Source organism: Podarcis erhardii (assembly GCF_964252035.2).
Source record: "Podarcis erhardii genome assembly, chromosome: 2".
NCBI lineage: Eukaryota > Metazoa > Chordata > Lepidosauria > Squamata > Lacertidae > Podarcis > Podarcis erhardii.
Window position 1 is genome coordinate 117,237,715 of NC_138498.1, and position 21,032 is coordinate 117,258,746.

At 44.5% G+C, this 21,032-nt stretch overlaps 2 protein-coding genes across 2 annotated transcripts; both read left to right on the forward strand.

Annotated features, from left to right (window-relative positions):
• Positions 1 to 3,955: 3,955 nt before the first annotated feature.
• On the forward strand, positions 3,956 to 9,038 carry LOC309336571 (uncharacterized protein). Its single transcript, XM_081852537.1, has 2 exons — positions 3,956 to 4,244; positions 5,616 to 9,038. Exons 1-2 carry the CDS (start codon positions 4,239 to 4,241, stop codon positions 8,079 to 8,081), a joined length of 2,472 nt encoding a protein of 823 aa, XP_081708663.1. The 5' UTR covers positions 3,956 to 4,238; the 3' UTR covers positions 8,082 to 9,038.
• Positions 9,039 to 9,967: 929 nt separating this feature from the next.
• Positions 9,968 to 19,530, forward strand: LOC309336734 (uncharacterized protein). The gene is made up of 3 exons (XM_081852984.1): positions 9,968 to 11,220; positions 12,810 to 12,953; positions 16,801 to 19,530. The coding sequence occupies exons 2-3, from the start codon at positions 12,923 to 12,925 to the stop codon at positions 18,636 to 18,638; spliced, it is 1,869 nt and encodes a 622-aa protein (XP_081709110.1). The 5' UTR covers positions 9,968 to 11,220; positions 12,810 to 12,922; the 3' UTR covers positions 18,639 to 19,530.
• Positions 19,531 to 21,032: the final 1,502 nt, after the last annotated feature.

Genomic DNA, 21,032 nt, shown 5'->3' on the forward strand with positions numbered 1-21,032 from the left:
TGTACTTCCTCTTCCTCCTCCGTGGAAGGGTCAGGATGGGGACGCGGTCTCCACCACTCCTCCTCTGCCCAGTCCCCGACAGCTGCCTAAGTTCCCTCCTCTCCAGGGTTTTTATCCAAGCAATTGGAGACTGAGTCTGTACGTTACCAACCTTTTAATGCCTCTTCTGGTTCTGGGAGACAAGGGGGGCAGGGCAGGAGAGATGGTCACAGCAGGAGGTTGAGACTGTTAAGATATTCCGTTCCACCCTAAGAGGAACAGGCTGTTGTGTGTCACATGCCTGTTTACACTCCAGCACAGCTTGCTGGGAACTTCCGTTTTGTGTATAGATTTTGCTTAAGCTGTTTGCTTGGACACGAAGGGGAGCATACATGTTTTTCCTTTGTCCTGATGCTGAATAAAATGCCTGTAAATATGCTTTACACAGCCTCTAATCTGCCCTTCTGTTGTGAAGAGTTCTTATCTCTGCTGGCTTGCCTGCTCAGCTTCTGAGGGTTTCTGAAGCTTGAGTCGCAGTTACATGCTGTTCCAAGGACTGGAGTTCGCCCGGCTGCCGGCCGGTGGGCTGGAGCCAGCTGGGGGCCTGCCAATTGCCCCCGTTCCCTTGGACGCTGTTAAGTTGTGGGTGAACATATCAGACGACACAGCGATTCTTCCAAAGCAGCTCTTTATTTGTAAGCTGGAACAGAACTGAACTGAAGGGCTCAGTCAGCCTGCTTATATAGAGCTCCAGTACCACGTTACTGTAACGACTTTCTAAAACTATCCAATCACTGAACGTCACTTTCGATCCTTCATTTGCATAACTATTTACAGTATCCCCCTGCTGGTCCAGGGTGAGAACTTCAGTACATAACAGACACATCCTCACAGAGGCACCCCTGACTCTTCCCAGCCTGACTCATCTCTGCCTCTTGGTCTCCCTCCTCTCTTGCTTCAACTTCTGATTCTGATTCTGCCACAAACTCCGCCAGCTCACTAAGCCCTGTTACCCCTTTGGCTCCCAACACCTACCCAGTCTTCTCTCTCTGACCATGCATGTGGGAGTCATAAAGCCAAGGCAGAGGCTTGTAAATACCGCAGGGTGCCCCCTGACCTCGGCTGACCAGCACTCTGTGCCTTACAATGTATTAGGATGTATTGACCTTAAATGGAGTTGTGTTTCCTCTGGGCAGTATGACCCTATATGGTGATGGGTGTAATAAAAGCCTTGACCGGATGAGGTAACGTGAGAGATTGGCAAACAGCCATGCGGCTGGGAGAACAAAGGGGAATAAAATCGGGAGAGGACAGAAAAAGGAGCTGCTCTTACCATTTATGAAAAGATAGCTGTTTTTTTTTCTATGCTAAGCACCATCTAATGACGGCAGGACTCCGTCACACGCATTGTTGTCCCATCACTACTCCCTCTGAGCTTTTTTTCCTTGGAGGGTCCCCAGCTGGTTCTTCCCACCATTCCTCTGTATCCAAATGGTTCATGACACCCTGGCATCTCTAGGTAGGGTTGGGAATATGTCTGAATCAGTCAGTGTTGACAATACTGAGCTAAATGGATGCCTGGTCTTACTCAGTACAAGGCAGCTTCCTTTTTTCCATTGGTAGTGATATATGAATTATAATAAATTGGTAGTGATATATGAATTATATTAAATTCATGTGAATATTTAATGGGTGATTCATGAGTTCTTTTGATTCTTTGCTGCAACTTCTGCCTTATTGCTGCCATGGTATTATCCCTATTTCACCAGCAGTGCCATAACTATGCAGATTAGAGGATGGAGCCTTGCTGCAGAAACTTATTTGTGTTCCAGCCCTGAAACAATGAACAGCTTACATGTTTTAGCCCACCCCCAACTGCTGTTTGCTCTCATCCTAAATGCAGCCGCTCTCTGCACCTCCCACAGGATGCAAAGGATGTTAAATTGTTTGGCCAAAATGGCCCAGTCAATTTTACAAACAGTCAATTTCCCCAGATGCTCCAGCCAATTTCAGAAAGCACATACTGTACTGGTAAATGTTTGTCCAACTGCAGTTAGTAGCTGTAGCGCAAGAGTGAGGTCAGAGCAGGAAATGTGACTCTACAGACTACATAGACTACAGTGTAGCAGAAAGTAAACCCTGGTTAGATTAATGCCTAATGAAGCCCGCCAGATCTTCCAAATACTAACACAATAAAAAGTTGCTAGTATGCTCATATATTCACATGGGCACATGGAGTCCCTTGTTGACTGCAACATCCGAGGGCAACCATGTGAATGAGACACTGCAAATCAAATATTAGGTATTCTACCAGTGTATATAGATTCTCCCTGCAGAAAGCTCTCTCATGCACCCGAGCCCAGCATTGAGCAACATCCTTCTCCCTTTGCATCAGCTGATAAGAGGGGAAAGCCATCCTGCATAGTGCTGGGTTTCTGCTCTGCACAACACTTCAAAGGCTCCACCAGCTGGTCCTCAGGTGCTTTGGGAGCTGCACCAGGCAGGTTTGGGTCAAGACCCACCCTTACCTGTATGACATCAGCTGTAGGGTAGGTGGACAGTGGCTTGCCCCAGACAGCCTCAGAGGTCCTTCCAATATTGACCAACAACTAGCTGCAAGAAGATAACAAATTAGTGGTTTGAAATGACAACCCATTGTTTCCAAAAAGGTTTTGCAGGGCTAATTCTGGAGGTTTCAGTAATTGCTGTCCAGTCATTTTAGTAATTCCTGCAAAGACCAGAGTCCAAAACTGGGACACTTTTCCACTATCCACCACATAAATTGGAATGAACCTGATTCCTTACATCTCTAACATAGTCTCAAATATCTTCATTTGAAACAATCTTATAGGGGTCTTATATAATCTTTATGCTATTTTTAATGATTGTTCTCTCATAGTAGATGATGCTGATTTAAATTGCAACTTTAACCATGTAGGATTCCAGCAATTTTTCTTCAATCAAAATATTCCGATCTAACTTCCACATTCATTTCAGGCCCTCTGCAGAGCCCATGTCAACACAAAGAAGTAAAATATAAATACAAGACACCAAGCCTCCCTACTTGCCCTCAGAGATAAGAAACAACAGCTCAAGTGGTGTGAGATCTTGCAGAGCTTGCTGCTTAATATGCTCCTGTCTAATAAAGAAACCGGCTTGATACCAACTCAACCAGGTTATGTCTGAGTCCTGTAGTCCCTTTCAAATGTCTTGGTAACGGTTGAGAGTCTGGATAAAAATCCTTCAAATGAAAGAAACCACCCAACATTCAGTCTTCACAATTGTGAGGGCACCTCAGTAGTGATTTGTTTATTATTAAAAATATTTATAGCTCACCCTTTGTGTGAACTGATTCCAGGGCAAAGGGGCAAACCATAAACACAGAAAAAGGTAGAATAGACACTAAGGCTAGCTAGTTGTATTTAGAAATACATTTATTTATTTATTAAATATAAGCTGCAATTCTCTTAATTGCTAATATTAAAAATACGGCACTTATTAAGAAACACAGCTTGAAACAAACAAGTTTTTATTGTCCTTCTGGCTTGTAAATAAACACGGAATGGTGGGAAATCTGGGAAGGAGGGTTTTCTTCTAGTTCTGCTGGGAAGAGGGTTTTTTGTGTTGGTTTTTTTTAAAGGCTGGCCATCTGCCATGGATGCTTTAGTTGAGACTCCTGCATTGCAGGGGGTTGGACTAGATGACCCTCGGGATCCCTCCGACTCTACAATTCTATGACTCTATATTTTTATTTACTTTTTAAATTAATAATGCACGCATCTGTGACCCAGCTTAGAAGCCATACAAAAATTAAAGGGCAGCTACAGTCACAGAATAATAAACAGATGAGCAAACGAGAAACCCCAGCTTTAAAATTCAGCTCAGCTCAGGCAGCCAAGGAGCCGCACGCAGAACTGAACCCGCTTCCTACGAGTTAAATCGACCGAGCACCTGTTCCTAGAGCGGCCTGGTCTCTTTCTCGTCCTCCTCTGCTGTTTAAAGGGGAAGCACCTTTTGTCTGCGCCCGTCCCTTTTCCACCCCGTGGCTGCGGGAGAGGTAAGTCGGAGGAGCCCAAAGGTCCCTGCGGCTCTCCCGTAGCAGAACAGCGTCGCCTTTATGTACACGGCTGGATAATGCCGCTTGCACACGCGAGTGGGCACGTGTGCAGGGGTTGGGGGTGTCAGGCAGAGCAAGTCCCTGCGCATTTTACCGAAGAGTAATCCCACTTCAACCCAGCGGGCTTCATTTCAAAGCAAGTATGCCTGTTGTTTTCGGTGGGAGGGAACAACCCCCTGTGCATTTTACTGAGAAGTAAGCCCACTTTATTAAGTAGGGTGCATTTCCATGTGAAGGTGTATAATCTTGCCGTCTCGCGTATTTATTCAGGATCAATCCCACAACTCGGTGGGGGCTTGACTTCCAAGTAAACACAGATAGAACCATAGAATTCGTAGAGTTAGAAGGGACCCTTGAGGATCATCTAGTCCAGCCCCCTGCAATGCAGGAATATACAGCTGTCCCTTGTGGGGATCGAGCCTGCAACCTCCGTGTCATCAGCACCACGCTGTAACCAACTGAGCTCTCTAGTGAATGAGATCGGTACAGATTATTGGCACCCTTTATTACAATCAGGGTGGCCAAATGCTAAGGAGAACAGGGTTCTGGCATCTTTAATAGTTGTACAGAAGGAGGAATTTCAGCAGGTGAAGTGTCTGGCTTTTTTGGGGGGGTGGGGTGAGGTAGGAAGTCAGAGAAAGGAGGCTCCCCCCTGTTGAACAATTGTGGGTTTGAACTATTTAAGGTCATTTGTTTTGTTTTTTTGCACAGCACTGAAAAGCAGCACCAAAACATCGCAATCCAGAATATTTATACATGGGTGATAGGTAACGTTAGTTAGAGCTGAAAACAATTGATTTATTTAGGGCATTGATTTTAATGGCTTGACATTATATATCGCTGATAATGAGGAGGATTAAATGTGAACAATTTCTCTTCCCAGCATGTTTTGACATAAGTCTATGACTGCATTATGTACAGACTAACTTGGGAGTATGTGCCACAATCCTATGCATGTCTCTTCAGATGTGAATCCCATTGAACAAGAGGAGATTAGAGAGAGCTAAATAAGTGATTTTTACAGAATTTTTTTATTTCATACACAAACCAGACAAATGTGCAGTAATCTCCCCATATTTGGCAGCTTTTAAAACTTGGAACTTATAAAATCCAGCTTCAGGGCTCCCATATCTAGCTCCCTTGGCACAGCTGAGAGAGAAGAGCAAAACAGGAGTCTAATTACTAACCTTATAATCAGGATTGTGCATGGTAGTAACCAAAGAGCTATAATGATAGGATTTCCTTTCTTTTTTATTATGATTGTGAATCTTGTGCTTACCTTATATTTTTTGTACAATATAATATACTATTTATATTGTATTGTATTAATTTGTTGCTTTGGTGAGGAGTGAAAGGAGAGAGTGGCTTTGGTGAGGATGGTTGGCGGACAAGTTAAGTGAGCAGGGGACAGAGTCTCATTTGATTCATTACATGCTTTCTTTTGTAGCTTGGTTAACATTATCATCAACCATCATGTTTCAGGCATGATTCACACTGTCTTCTCTCTTCCTTCCATCAGATAATGGAGAATAATCTCAAGGTAGAAATGTCTGAACAACAGAAACAGATTGAGATATTGGTGAAACCACTGGACGAGAACATGTCTCAGTGCCATGCCAAGGCAGAAGCCGCTGAACAGCGACATGGATTGTCAAGCCAACAGGGGAAGCCCATGGGGTTGGGAGTGGATGAGTCCACCCTGGGTGAGGAAAGCTTCAAGGACCAAAGCGAAATCTCGGCCCAGGGAGAGATGGAAAAAGACAAGGAACTAGTAATTTTAGAAGAAGAGAAGAATGCAAACCTTATTACTTGTGGGAGGAACCTTATGGCAGTGAAATTGTATGGATGCTCAGACGGTGGAAACTCCTCTCGTATGACCTCTGAAAATCAATGGGATCATACTGCAAGCAAGGAAATATACACATCTTTGGACTTTGGGGACTCCTTTGGTATGGATGCTGGCTTTATCAAGCATTGTGGAACCCACACAGGAGACAAAACGTTTCAATGCTCGGACTGTGGGAAGAGCTGTGAAACAAAAAGCCAGTTACTTGCGCATATGAAGATGCACACAGGGGGAAACCCACTTAGATGCACCATCTGTGGGAAGAGCTTCTCTCAGAACGGAGACCTCTCTACTAATGAGAGAATCCACACAGAAGACAAAATGTTTATGTGCTCAGAATGCAATAAATCCTGCCCCAACTACACTGAACTTGGACATCCCCAACCTCAGACAGGGGAGGAACCATATAAATGTTTAGACTGTGGGAGATCCTTCACTCTGAACTCTGACTTTCGTAAACATCACAGAACCCACACGGGAGGGAAACCACATAAATGCCCAGACTGTGGCAAGACTTTTGATAAGAAATTTAAGCTAGTGACGCATGTGAGAATCCATACTGGGGAGAAACCTTTTAAGTGTTTAGACTGTGGGAAAAGCTTTGCTCAGAAGGGGAACCTTGTGGTTCATGAGAGAAGCCATACTGGGGAGAAACCATACAAGTGCTTGGATTGCGAGAAGTCCTTCAGTGTGAATGCAGACCTTATTAGACATCACAGAATACACACAGGGGAAAAGCCATTCAAATGCCCAGAGTGTGGGAAATTCTTCAGGACACACTCTGAAATGTTCAGACATCAGAGAACTCACCCAGGAAACAAACCATATGACTGCTGGGACTGTGGCAAAACCTTTAGTCAGGAAGCCCACCTCGTGGCACACCTGAGAATCCACACTGGGGAGAAGCCCTACAAATGCCCGGACTGTCGGCAAAGCTTTGCCCAGAAAGGGAACCTTATTCTTCATCAGAGGACCCACATGGAAGAGAAGCCGTATAAATGCTTGGACTGTGAGAAATCTTTCCGTGCAAAATCTAAGCTCATAGAGCATCAGAGGCTTCACACCGGGGAGACGCCCTATGATTGCTCAGACTGCGGTAAAAGCTTCAGCCGGAAAGGGAGCCTCCTTGCCCACATGCACTTCCATTCTGGGAAGAAACCGTATGAATGCTCCATTTGTGGGAAATCCTTCATTATGAACTCTGATCTCCTTAGACACCAGAGAACTCACACAGGAGAGAAACCGTACAAGTGCTCAGATTGCGATAAAAGCTTTAGTCGGAAAGACGGCCTGCTCAAACACCTGGTAATCCATTCTGGGACAGAATTGCACATTCAGGAAAAGCCATACGAATGCTTGCACTGCGGAAGGAGTTACAATTACAAACAGAACCTCATTGTGCATAGGAGAACTCACACTGGAGAAAAGAGATTTAAATGCACAGACTGCGGTAAAACCTTCAACACAAACTCTGAACTTACCAAACATCGGAGAATGCACACGGGGGAGAAGCCGTACAAGTGCTCCGATTGTGGGAAAAGCTTCGCCCAGAGGGGAGGCCTGGTTGCCCACAAGAGGACTCACACGGGAGAGAAGCCGTACAAATGCACCGTTTGTGGGAAATGTTTTAGTCTGAGCTCTTGCCTGATTAGACACCAGCAAATCCACACAGGGGAGAAACCCTATCAGTGCCCAGACTGTGGACAGTGCTTTACTCACAAAAGGAACCTTGTCAAACACGCTGCCAGCCACCAAGAAGAAAAACCATATAACTGCTCAGACTGTGGGAAAGGTTTTGGGATAAGTTATCACCTCGTTCAGCACCAGCAAATCCACTCAGGAGAGAAACCGTATAAATGCTTGGAATGTGGGCAGAGTTTCACTCGCAAGAGAAACCTTGTGGTACATGTGAGAAGCCACACGCCAGAGAAGCTCCACAAATGCCCAGACTGTGGGAAAAGTTTCCCTCACAAAAATAATCTTGTCGAACATATGGGAATGCATGCAGGGGAGAAACCGCTGGAGTGCCCAGAATGTGGGGAAAGTTTCACTGATCTCCTTGTTCTTACTAAGCACAGAAGAATCCACACAGAGACAGCCTTGGAGGAATCTTCCTATTGGGAGAAGATACTCTGTTGAAATGTGCATGATCTTTTACTGCATATTAGAGAAATTATACTGTAGGAGATGCTTAGACTCAAGAAGGCCATTAGGAAGTGTGAAATCTGAACCAGTGAGGGTGGTGAATGTCCTGCGTGAGTGTCTGGAGGAGGGATGGTGGTTGATAGGTTGAGGCTGAATCCCAGTGAGATAGAAGTACTGTTTCTGGGGGCCAGGGAGCAGGCAGATGTGACAGACACCCTGGTCCTGAATGGGGTAACTCTGCCCCTAAAGGACCAGGTGCGCAGCCTGGGGGTCATTTGGTCTCAAAGCTGCTCATGGAGGCACAGGTAAATTCTGTTTTCAGGGCAGCTGTCTACCAGCTCCATCTGGTACCCTGGCTGAGACCCTACCTGCTCGCCAACTGTCTTGCCAAAGTGGTATGTGCTTTGATTATCTTCCGCTTGGACTACTGCAATGTGCTGTACGTGGGGCTACCTTTGAAGGTGACTCAGAAATTACAGATAATCCAGAATGTGGACTGGTGTCTGGGAGCAGCCACTGGGAACGTATAGCACTGGTTCTAAAGGATCTACATGGTCTCCCAGTATGTTTCTGAGCACAGTTTAAAGTGTTGATGTTGACCTTCAAAGTCCTAAGCAGCTTCTGCCCTGTATACCTGAAGGAATATTCCACCCCCATCATCCAGCCTGTAAACTGAGGTCCAGCATGGAGAGTCTTCTGGTGGTTCCCTCTCTGTGAGAAGTAAAGTTACAGGGAACCAGGCAAGGGGCCTTTTTTTGTAGTGACTGTGTGTCAATGAAATACACAGCTATATGACATTCAGAAGGCACCTGAAGGCAGCCTTATATAGGGGATGCCTTTGCTGTTTAAGGTTTTACTGTGTTTTTATATTCTGTTGGAAACTGCCCAGAGTGGATGGGGCAACCCAGTCAGATGGGCGATGTACAAATAATAAAATTATTATTATTATTATTATTATTATTAGTGCTCCATGTACACAGGTGTATAAACATGTATGCATATATTTAATTGGTTAATGATAAAATCAAGTAATATAATTTGCCTCCCACCTTTGAGTCCTAATGGAGTTCTGCTGGTGGTTTATATGGTGCAGGGATTGGAAACCTATAGCTCTTCAGATATTGGTTGGCTTCCAACTCCCATCTGTCTCATCCATTAACCAGAGATGATGGGAACTGTAGATGTCTATCAATATCTGGTGGGTTCCTGATCCTTGATAAAGAAAATAATATACACATTGAAACTGCTGTCCTAGACATGTCTACTGAGAAGTGAGTACCGCTGGGCACAATGGGGCTTACTCTCAAGGAAGTGGGTAGAGGATTGCAGCCAAACAGTATTAATTAAAACCCTTTAATAAAGTAAATGCAGACATGCTTTAATCTTTTTTTCTTTTTTTTTAAAGTAAGCTGCTTTATGGCTTATGTAGAACACATTTCTGTAATAATGTGCCAGATGTTTTTGTGAGTGGATCTACAGTGGTGCCTCGCAAGACGAAAAGAATCCGTTCCGCGAGTCACTTCGTCTAGCAGTTTTTTTGTCTTGCGAAGCAAGCCCATTGACAGCTTAGCGGATTAGCGCTATTAGCAGTTTAGCGGCTTTTAGCGGCTTATCGGATAAGCGGCTTAGCGGCTTAGAAAAAGGGGGGGAGGGAAAAAACCCCGCAGGAACTCGCAAGACATTTTCGTCTTGCGAAGCAAGCCCATAGGAAATTCGTTTTGTGAAGCACCTCCAAAACGGAAAACCCTTTCATCTAGCGGGTTTTCCTTCTTGCGAGGCATTCGTCTTGTGGGGCACCACTGTATCTTATACTGTCATCCCTCGTCTTGAAATGTTTTCACAGCGGGGTCAGGGCTGGTTTCATCAGAAATTGACGGAGTGGGGAAGGTTTGGGGGACCTCTGATTCGGAAAAGAGATTGGCCTTCATCACTGCCTCCTGTGGCAGTGAGTTCCATAGTTTAACTATGCTAATGTGAAGAAGTGTTTCCCTTTGTCTGTCTGGAATCGCCTTCCCTTCTGCTTTATTGGATGCCCCCAGTTTTCAGTGTGATGAGAGAGGGATAAAAAATTATCCCTAGCCAAATTTATCCACGCCATGCCTTTTTTCTAAACGAAGAAGCAGAAATCGTTGCACCTTTTGCTCTGGCCTCGGCCCTTTTGATTGTCATTTTCTAAACCATGTCCACCTCTGCTATAGCCTTTCTTCGGTGAGGCAACCAGAACTGTACGCAGTACGCCAAATGCAGTCACACCACAGATTTGTATGATGGTGTTATGATGCTAGCAGTTTTATTTTCAAAATCTTTCCTAATGATCCCTAACATGGAAATCAGCTATACCCTGGGTTGACACTGAATAATTTCAGCAGTTGCCATTTGTCGTACTTAATTCTTTATTTGTATGCCACCTTTCTTGCAGCATCAACAAAATGCTCAATTTTTCGCTCGCTAGCTTGCAGCGTCAGGGAAAAAATAACACAAGTCACACTCGCAGTCACAAAAACATAACAAAATTTAAGAAGCCGTACATAATAAATGAAAATGTATCAATAAATGTACAGTAAAATGAATCCTTGTGTAATTCCAAATTAGGTGTAACAATAAAAATGCAAAGCAATAAAAATACCAAGCACAGCAAAAATAAATCGTCTCCTAAATTAAATCTTGACCGCCAACAAAAACTCCTAAACCAAATCCCACTGTGATAGCTTGGTGAGAGGTATAGAGGTCTCTCAGCACCCTTGACAAAAACTTGGATTGTCTGGGGGAAGCCGTGACTGATTAAAAGTGGAATAATGCTGCTTTAAATGTATAGTGCAGATGGGGCCTTTGAGACCCTGAAAAGAGTTAAAGTGATGGATGCTTGTTCCTAGAGAGGCTTTGGAATGCAGAGTGGGAAAAGAGCCTCTTCCTGGCCCCGCCTCCTTGGTCCAGGCAAATTTTGAACAGCTGCAGGAAGAGGTGAGTTGCACAGCAGGATATTTAGGGAAAGCAGAGGGGAAGGGAAGGGGGAAGGGTGCCCAGAGGGGACAAACTTAGAAAGGGAGTGAAGGTGGGTGATCTTCTGGAACACAGGTGCTGGCAGTGGGTTTTCCTCCTTCCTATTCTTCTGCAGTCCAAGTCCTGCAAGTGAGTACATTACATTTACTTCGGTTCCCAGGCAGCTTAAAAAGAAAGGAAAAGAAATCCAGGGTCTTGATATTCATTGTTTGAAAGTCCAGGAGTAGGTGCTGCTGAACTCAATGGGGCTTCCTTCTGCGTGGACTGCCCTGTTTTGTTTTGGGTTTTTTTGAAATATATAAAAAATTTCAAACAGTTTCACAATTGTCTTCATATCAATAATTACATTATTTCATAAATTGACTTCCCACCCCCACTTCCACAGTGTTTGTTTTTACTCATACCTTTTCACAGCATTATATCTTTATCTATTACAAAAACTTTCTCTGTTTACCGTTATATAGGATTGCCCTGTTAAGATGCTTACATTTAGAGGTAGGGGGTATATTTTGGATTGTATTTTTTTCCTCATTTATATTTGGCCCAGGGGTCTCAGGGCAGTTCACAGAATAAAATCAAGATAAAAACCACAAAATACATAATAAAAATGAAAATAACAACACAATAGCCCCCCCCCCCGTTTTATCCTCACAACAACCCTTAGAGGAAGGCCAGAATGAGAGACCGTGACCGAAAGAAGGTCACTCAGGCCCCACCTGCACTATACATTTATATTGGTAGAATACCACTTTAAACAGTCATGAGATAAAGGTAAAGGGACCCCTGACAATTAGGTCCAGTCGTGGCCGACTCTGGGGTTGCGGCGCTCATCTCACTTTATTGGCCGAGGGAGCCGGCGTACAGCTTCTGGGTCATGTGGCCAGCATGACTAAGCGGCTTCTGGCAAACCAAAGGAGCGCACGGAAACACTGTTTACCTTCCCGCCAGAGCGGTACCTATTTATCTACTTGCACTTTTGATGTGCTTTCGAACTGCTAAGTTGGCAGGAGCAGGAACCGAGTAACGGGAGCTCACCCTATCACGGGGATTCGAACTACCAACCTTCTGATCGGCAAGTCCTAGGCTCTGTGGTTTAACCCACAGCGCCACCCGCATCCCGTTAAAGAGCCATGGCGTCCCTCAAAAGATCATTGGAACTGCATTTTGTTAAAGGTGGCAGGGGGGGGGACGGGGTTAGAGTACCTCCTATTCCTCCCACTGAGCTAAAATTCTCAGGGTGGTTTAACGAGAAACACTTCTTCCCAAGGAAGGGCCTCCTCCAGATGCTGTCTTATCTGGAAGTCCACTGCTGTGGGGGTGATGCAGTTGATGGAGAGCTGCTTGGACTAAGACCTTGGAAGACCACTCAGCCATGATACTCACTGGGTGAGCTTGGGCTCAGTCACAATCTCTCAGCCTAAATTATCTCACAGGTAAATTATCCCCTTGAACTTCTTGGGGAAAGGTGGGATATAAATGCAGCAATAAAAAAGGAGGAATAATGGAGGAATTGGGCCTTTAGTGTTGTGGCACCTGCTGTTTGATTATTATAAAGGTGTTGCCTTTGTTGTCTTTTCAGCACCTACTGAATATCTTTCCCAGTCTGCCACAGAATTGGATTTTTGTTTTGGTGTGTTTGCTGCCCTGGGCTCCTTTGGGAAGAGGGATGGGGGTATAAATTTAATAAAGCAACAAAATAAAATAAATTCTTCAACTCAGCAGGTTAAGACCCAACATGAAAGAGGTTAAAATGGAGAACCATGAAAAAGGAGCCAGGTTTCCGTGAGGTCTGAGGCTGGTGAGGGTGGACAGACTCTTGCTGTGAGGACGATCTCATGTCCCCTGACCAAACTGCAGTCTGTGCAGGTATGGGAATGGGGAGAACCCACAGCTGTTTCTCAAATATTTTTTGATGCCACAATATTTATAGCTGTTAAGAGATGCTGTTCAAGAGACTAGGCCTGTGTGAATGCTACACCTTTAAAGCACCGTCTTTCCGTCAGTGAATTCTGGGCACTGTAGTTTGTTAAGGGTTGCTGATAATTGTAACTCTGTGGGATGGAAACTGCAATGCCCAGAATTCTTGGGAAGGAAAGAACGTGTCTCTCCTGTTTAGTGTATACACAGCCATATGCAATAAATGCCCCTTAGAGAGCCCTGAAGACAGGCTGCATGCACATCATACATTTAAAGCACCTTTGAAGCACACGGCTCCCTCCAAAGAAGTCTGGGAATTGTAGTATGTGAAGGGTGTTGGGAATGTAGCTCTGTGATGGGGAAATTAGTTTCTGTGATTCTTGGGGGAAAGCTGTGTGATTTAAATGTGTCTAGCCTATAGGTGTCTTAATACCATTGGCTTTATTTAAAGATATACAAGCAGAATCATACTAAAGTGTTATGGCTACAAGGAACTTCCAAAAGGAACAGCTGTGGCAGAATCATGCTCCAAGGCTGCAATCTCATTTCAGTTACTTCCAGCTAGAAACCTCCCTTGCTCCTTCTCATAGAAGCAGGTCCATGAACTGCTAGGTTGGCAGGAGCAGAGACCGAGAAATGGGAGCTCACCCCATCGTGGGGATTCGAACTGCCGACCTTCTGATCAGCAAGTCCTAGGCTCTGTGGTTTAACCCACAGCGCCTCCTGCGTCCCAGAAAAACATCCGTACTCAAGGCTAAAATAACAAAGTGTAGCAAACCAGCAGCGATTAAAATTTGCAACCAGAGGAAGCCTGTTGAGATAAGACAGGCAAGCAGCAAGGCGCCTCTCGAGGGAGGCAATTCTACATGGCAGAAGTGGAGAGTCTTACAGCAGGAATGGCCAATCTGGTGGCTTCGTGATGTTGGCAGACCGCAACTCCCACCACCCGACCATTATGCTGGCTGATGGGAGTTGGGACTCCAACAAGGTCTGGAGAGGACAACATTGACTACCTCTGTCCTGAGCATAGGCACCGACTCCATGGGGCCTGAGGGGGCCCGAGTCCCCTCAAAAATTCGTTTGGGGGGGGCTCCGCCCCCCCAATAATTTAAGAAAATTATTAGTTATATTATGCTTTGTAAAATCACAAAATTATGTTGGTATTTTTTATTTTCCTTGTTTGACGATAGTTACCTTTTAAAATACATTCAGTAATGAGTTAAAACAAAGCCACTCCCGATCTAGAGAGGGGGTGGGGTTGCGGGCTCTCGACCCATCAACAATCTCGAGGGGCTGGCGTCAGCCCCGCGAGAAGCGGGGATTCCCCCTAGCTCATTAATATTCACCGCCCACGGCGGCAGCCAATTGGCTGCCGCAAAGGGCAGGCCCTCACAGGTTCACTTAAGGTCGGGGCAGCCCGGGGCTCGCCCCTTTCGTTCCCCCAGCAGCAGCGGTTTGGAGGTCTTGGCCCCCCCCCCAATATTTTTTATAAGTCGGTATGGGCCCCAGCCCCCCCAATATTTTTTATAAGTCGGTATGGGCCCCCGCCCCCCCAATATTTTTTATAAGTCGGCGCCCCGGTCCTGAGAATAAATCATAGAATCATAGAATCATAGAATCATAGAGTTGGAAGAGACCACAAGGGCCATCGAGTCCAACCCCCTGCCAAGCAGGAAACACCATCAGAGCACTCCTGACATATGGTTGTCAAGCCTCTGCTTAAAGACCTCCAAAGAAGGAGACTCCACCACACTCCTTGGCAGCAAATTCCACTGTCGAACAGCTCTTACTGTCAGGAAGTTCTTCCTAATGTTTAGGGGGAATCTTCTTTCTTGTAGTTTGGATCCATTGCTCCGTGTCCGCTTCTCTGGAGCAGCAGAAAACAACCTTTCTCCCTCCTCTATGTGACATCCTTTTATATATTTGAACATGGCTATTGTATAACCCCTTAAGCTCCTCTTCTCCAGGCTAAACATGCCCAGCTCCCTTAGCCGTTCCTCATAAGGCATCGTTTCCAGGCCTTTGACCATTTTGGTTGCCCTCCTCTGGACACGTTCCAGTTTGTCCGTGTCCTTCTTGAACTGTGGTGCCCAGAACTGGACACAGTACTCCAGGTGAGGTCTGACCAGAGCAGAATACAGTGGCACTATTACTTCCCTTGATCTAGATGCTATACTATTGATGCAGCCCAGAATTGCACTGGCAATTCTCATTCTCTCTCTCTCTCTCTCTCTCACTCACTCACACACACACACACACACAAACAAACAAACAATCGATCAAACAGATATAGAAATAGCTGTGCAAACACGTCCCAACTAGCCACAGTAGGAAGCAATTTGCCTCTGAACACCACTTGTTGGGAATCACATCTGGTGATCACTGTGAGAACAGGATGCTAGACTAGATGGATCACTTAACTTTAAAAATAAGTAAGTCCCTAACTGGCATAATAAAATAACACAAAAACAATAAAATAGCTTTATGAGAACATCAAATCAGCAATACTGAAAGGAATGCTAGGGACTGATCATATGGGTCAAGGAAAGTCTGGGCGAAAAGATATGTATTTGCAAGATTCCAAATACATATGAAGTCTTATATAAATTGTCTCAATAAATGAAGTGGCAGAAGTTGCTAATAGTTGTTGTTGTTGTTATTATTATTATTTTAATAATTTTTTAAATTAATTTTCAGCACAATTATACAATTTTATCCACATTTTCACAAACTATCTCTTTTTGGACTTCAGCTTCTCTGGTAATCATCCATATTTTCCTCTAAATTACACATTCCCGTTATTATTATTATTATTATTATTATTATTATTTTATTATCCCATCTGGGTGGCTTCCAGCAAAATATAAAAAATAATAAAGTGTCAGAATTATGCTTCATGTGTGGTGGGGGAAGGGTCTTCCACAGTGCAGGGGCAAAGTCAGAAAATGAACGTTTTTGGCTCACTGCCATGTGATACTCTGTAGGGTGCAGTGTCATGAGTTAAAATTTCCTCAGATCGTTGATGTGTTATTACAGGGTCTCTTCAGGAGTAGGCAGTCTTTTAGGCCTCCAAATTATTCAGGGCTTTTATGTGTGTGTCACAAAAGACCTTGAATGTGGCCTGGTAGCTGATGGACAGCCACTGCAGCTCCCTTAGTGTGGATATAATATGTATAATAATACTTAATAGTATTGTGAATTTCTATGACAGTGGCGTTTTATCCCTGAAAGCTGGTTTAAAAAGTACAGTGGTACCTTGGGTTAAGAACTTAATTCATTCCAGAGGTCCGTTCTTAACCTGAAACTGTTCTTAACCTGAGGTACCACTTTAGCTAATGGGGCCTCCCGCTGCCGCCACGCGATTTCTGTTCTCATCCTGAAGCAAAGTTCTTAACCCGAGGTACTACTTCTGGGTTAGCGGAGTCTGTAACCTGAAGCGTCTGTAACCCGAGGTACCACTGTAATTAAAAACAAATAAATAATAAATACCACTCAGCAATAGTCCCTTCAGAGTAGCTTGCCTCAGGCTTCATGGTTGCTAGGCCAAGGCTGCGTACACATCTTTTAAAGCACAGGGTCCTACACACCCCAAAGAATCCCAGGAACTGTAATTCATTAAGTCTGCTAGGACTTGTAGCTCTGTGAGAGGCAAACTGAAGTTCCCAGGATTTTTTGGAGAGGAAAATGTACTTTAAATGTATGGTGCGTATTCAGTCTCTCTCTCTCTCTTTGGCAATTGTTTCATGACCTCTGGATGTAGGGTGTCGACTCACAGTTGAATCTCTCTTTCCTTCAGATATGGAGTCTATGAATGAGGAAGCTAACAAGAACCCAGAGCTGAAGAGCTCTGAGCTGAGGGAGCCACCCCAGGCAGCAGTGCAGACAGCCAAAGAACAAGATACCCAGTGCGTTGTGAAGGTGGAAGCTGTTTTGAGACAACGGGTGGGAAATCCGGGCGGGATATTAAATAAGACGATTAGATGTTCAGAAAGCAGCAAAGACTCGGATGAAATCTCAGCCAAGGAGGCAAAAGGGAAGGATGAGGGACAAGTAACCTCAACAGAATGTGAGAACAGCTCCTACATTGCAGAAGAGAGGCCGTATAAGTGCTCAGACTGTGGGAAAACCTTCTGTAGGAATGCTAACCTTCTTAGACATTATAGAACCCACACAGGAGAGAAACCCTATGATTGCACCGTATGTGGGAAAAGCTTCTCTCAGAAAGGAAATCTTGCTATGCATGAGAGAATCCATGCAGAAGAGAAGCCGTACAAGTGTTTGCATTGTGGGAAATCCTTCTGTAAGAACGCCGACCTCCTTCGACACCAGCGCAATCATACAGGGGAGAAACCATATCAGTGCTCCGTGTGCGGGAGAAGCTTCAGCATGAATTCTGACTTTATTATACATTTCAGAACCCACACGGGAGAGAAGCAACATGAATGCTCAGAGTGCGGCAAAAGTTTCAATAAGAAATGTAACCTGGTTGCACATGCCAGGATCCATACCGGGGAGAAACCGTACAAATGCTCAGAGTGCGAGAAATCTTTCTCTACAAACTCGGAAGTCTTTAAACATTACAGAACCCACTCAGAAAACAAACCTTACGACTGCTGGAACTGTGGCAAGAGGTTCAGGCAGGAATCGCATTTAGCCGCACATAGGAGAATCCACACTGGGGAGAAGCCATACGAATGCTCAGGCTGTGGGCAGAAATTTACTCGGAAGGGAAACCTTGCTCTTCATGAGAGAATCCACACAGAAGAGAAACCATACAAATGCTTGGAATGTGGCAAATCGTTCCAAGCAAACTACAAACTTACTGCACATCAGAGACTCCATGCAGGAGAGGCTCCATACGAATGTCCGGACTGCGGCAAAAGCTTCATCCGAAAAGGGAGACTCACAGCACACCTACAGTTCCACTCAGAGAAGAAACCATATGAATGTTTGGATTGTGGGAAATCCTTTGTTATGAACTCCGATCTCCTTAGACATCAGAGAACCCACACGGGTGAGAAACCATATGAATGCTCAGACTGTAAGAAAAGCTTTAGCCGGAAAGATGGCCTTCTCAAACATATAATCATCCATTCAGGGGAGCAATCGCAGACGTATGAGAAACCCTATGGATGCTTGCACTGTGGCAGAAGCTACAATTACAAGCAAAATCTCATTATCCATATGAGAAACCACAGCGGAGAAAAGCCCTATCGGTGTTCAGACTGCGATAAGGCCTTTAATACAAACTCCGAGCTTACTAAACATCGGAGAATGCACACAGGAGAGAAACCGTACAAGTGCTCTGAGTGCGGGAAAAGCTTCAGCCAGAAAGGAGACCTCATTGTCCATGTGAGGATCCACACAGGGGAGAAACCATATAAATGTACCGATTGCGGCAAATGTTTTAGCCTTAGTTACCTTGTGATCCGCCACCAGCAAATGCACACAGGGGAGAAACCATTTCTGTGTTCTGAATGCGGGAAATGTTTTGGTATACGCTCAAAACTTATTCGGCACCAGTTGACTCACACAGGAGAAAAACCATACAAGTGCCTGGACTGCGGTCAGTGTTTCACTCGTAAAACAAACCTTTTCAAACATATGGCAGCCCATTCAGCAAAGAAGCCATAGAAATCCCCTGGAGCAGGCGTTGGGTTGGTGTGTGATTGCTATAGTTGTATTCCTCACAAGTGAATGCACACAGAGCAAAGCAATTCGTATTAATGTTCCTAATGGGGAAAAGTTTCAATCTCTTATCAGCCTCAAAGTAGCTTATATGGCACAGTTAATTTTCTAAGACCAATAAGATCCTCCAGGGAGCACTTAATAAGCAAGGGTCAGTTAAGGAATTGTGTACTCCAAAGGGAGATAATTGAAATACAGAGCATAATCATAATAAAATACAGTTGTACCTTGGAAGTCGATCGGAATCCGTTCCAGAAGTCCGTTTGACTTCCAAAATGTTCGGAAATCAAAGCGCGGCTTCTGATTGGCTGCAGGAACTTCCTGCAGCCAATCGAAATCCCCGTTGGATGTTCGGGTTCCAAAGAATGTTTGCAAACCGGAAGACTCACTTCTGGGTTTGTGGCATTCGGGAGCCAAAACATCCAAGTACCAAGGCGTTTGGGATCCAAGGTATGACTGTATGTTCTATAATGATGAAATTATAGATCTTAAAACTGAAATATTTGTGTGAAAATGAATAAGAGTTATTCAGCAGGAACTAGCTTTGGAAGGCTACAAATAGATCTGGGCTAGGAGACCACCACAAATTATATCTGTAGATTGGAAGGAATATACATATATATCAATATGCAATATCAACAGTACAGTGGTACCTCAGGTTAAGTACTTAATTCGTTCTGGAGGCCTGTACTTAACCTGAAACTGTTCTTAACCTGAAGCACCACTTTAGCTAATGGGGCCTGCTGCTGCTGCCGCGCCGCCAGAGCACAATTTCTGTTCTCATCCTGAAGCAAAGTGCTTAACCTGAAGCACGATTTCTGGGTTAACAGAGTCTGTAACCTGAAGCATATGTAACCCGAGGTACCACTGTATCTGACTCTTTATTGACTTTCTCAGACACACATACTGCACAGGATATATGTTGAAGATATGGTGGTCAACATATAGGTTGTTTACGAATATTTTGGAGTTAATTGGTAATTCAAACTTATTGCTTTACTATCCAAAATGTTATCTTAGAATGACCGGGTGTTTATTACCAAATGATCCAATAATAATAATATTGAGCTATTTACAAGGGTTAATAGTGGAGATGGATCTGGCTCTGGTTTCGTATTTGCTGAAAGCAGCAAAAAGAATTATTGCTAAAGCGTGGAAGACGAAATTGGCACCATCGATTCTGACTGGTCCGGAAAGTTATTGAATATAGTAATACTATTATTACCGGTCATTTATTACTTGCTCTTCACCAGCAGGACCAAAGGTAGGTTACAACAATTTAAAATTCTGAAAAACAGTCAAAACAGATTGCCGTCACAGGAGGAGGGAAAAACACATTTTGAGTGTCCAAGGCTGGTGTAAAGAGATGGTAAGGAAATACATGAACAAACATTTATAAAGAAAAAGGGCTCCTCCCAGAAAGAAGAGGGCAAGGAGAAAAAGGAAGTGCAAAGCCCGCTGAGGGGAAGTTAGGGCTGGTCCTCGCCCCAACCAGGGGTGGATTAACCATTAAGCAAAATAAGGCCATGCTTAGGGCATCAAGGTTAGAGAGGCATTACAGAAATTTTCCATTGCTGGATTTACCATGGCCATATGATGCAGCTGAACCAGGTTCCACAAAGAAGGCTCTTGCAACAAATGGAAAAAATTTCATATTATATATACAATAATAAAAAATAAATATAAAGTGGAAGTATGCAAAAATATTATTCTCATCTTACTGTAGGCTTTGTTTCATTTCAGAATTATTTTTTTACAGTTTATTATTGTTCATATTGTTTATGAAGGACCAGGTGCGCAACCTGGGAGTCATTCTGGACTCACAGCTGTCCATGGAGGCGCAGGTCAATTCTGTGTCCAGGGCAGCTGTTTACCAGCTCCATCTGGTACATAGGCTGAGACCCTATCTGCCTGCGGACTGTCTCACCAGAGTGGTGCATGCTCTGGTTATCTCTCGCTTGGACTACTGCAATGCGCTCTATGTTGGGCTACCTTTGAAGGTGACCCAGAAACTACAACTAATCCGGAATGCAGCAGCTAGACTGGTGACTGGGTGCGGCTGCCAAGACCACATAACACCGGTCTTGAAAGATCTGCATTGGCTCCCAGTACGTTCCAGAGCACAATTCAAAGTGTCGGTGCTGACCTTTAAAGCCCTCGGTCCAGTATACCTGAAGGAGCATCTCCACCCCCATCGTTCTACCCGAACACTGAGGTCCAGTGCCAAGGGCCTTCTGGTGGTTCCCTCAAAGTTAGAAGCCAAGTTACAGAGAACCAGGCAGAGGGCCTTCTTGGTAGTGGCACCCTCCCTGTGGAATGCCCTCCCACCAGATGTCAAAG

Bases quoted from the DNA above. Each gene is read 5' to 3' on its own strand.
- LOC309336734 (XM_081852984.1), top strand. From the start codon at position 12,923: ATGTCCCCTGACCAAACTGCAGTCTGTGCAG. The intron at 12,954-16,800 runs GTATGGGAATGG...TCTTTCCTTCAG, and splicing joins CCAAACTGCAGTCTGTGCAG to ATATGGAGTCTATGAATGAG.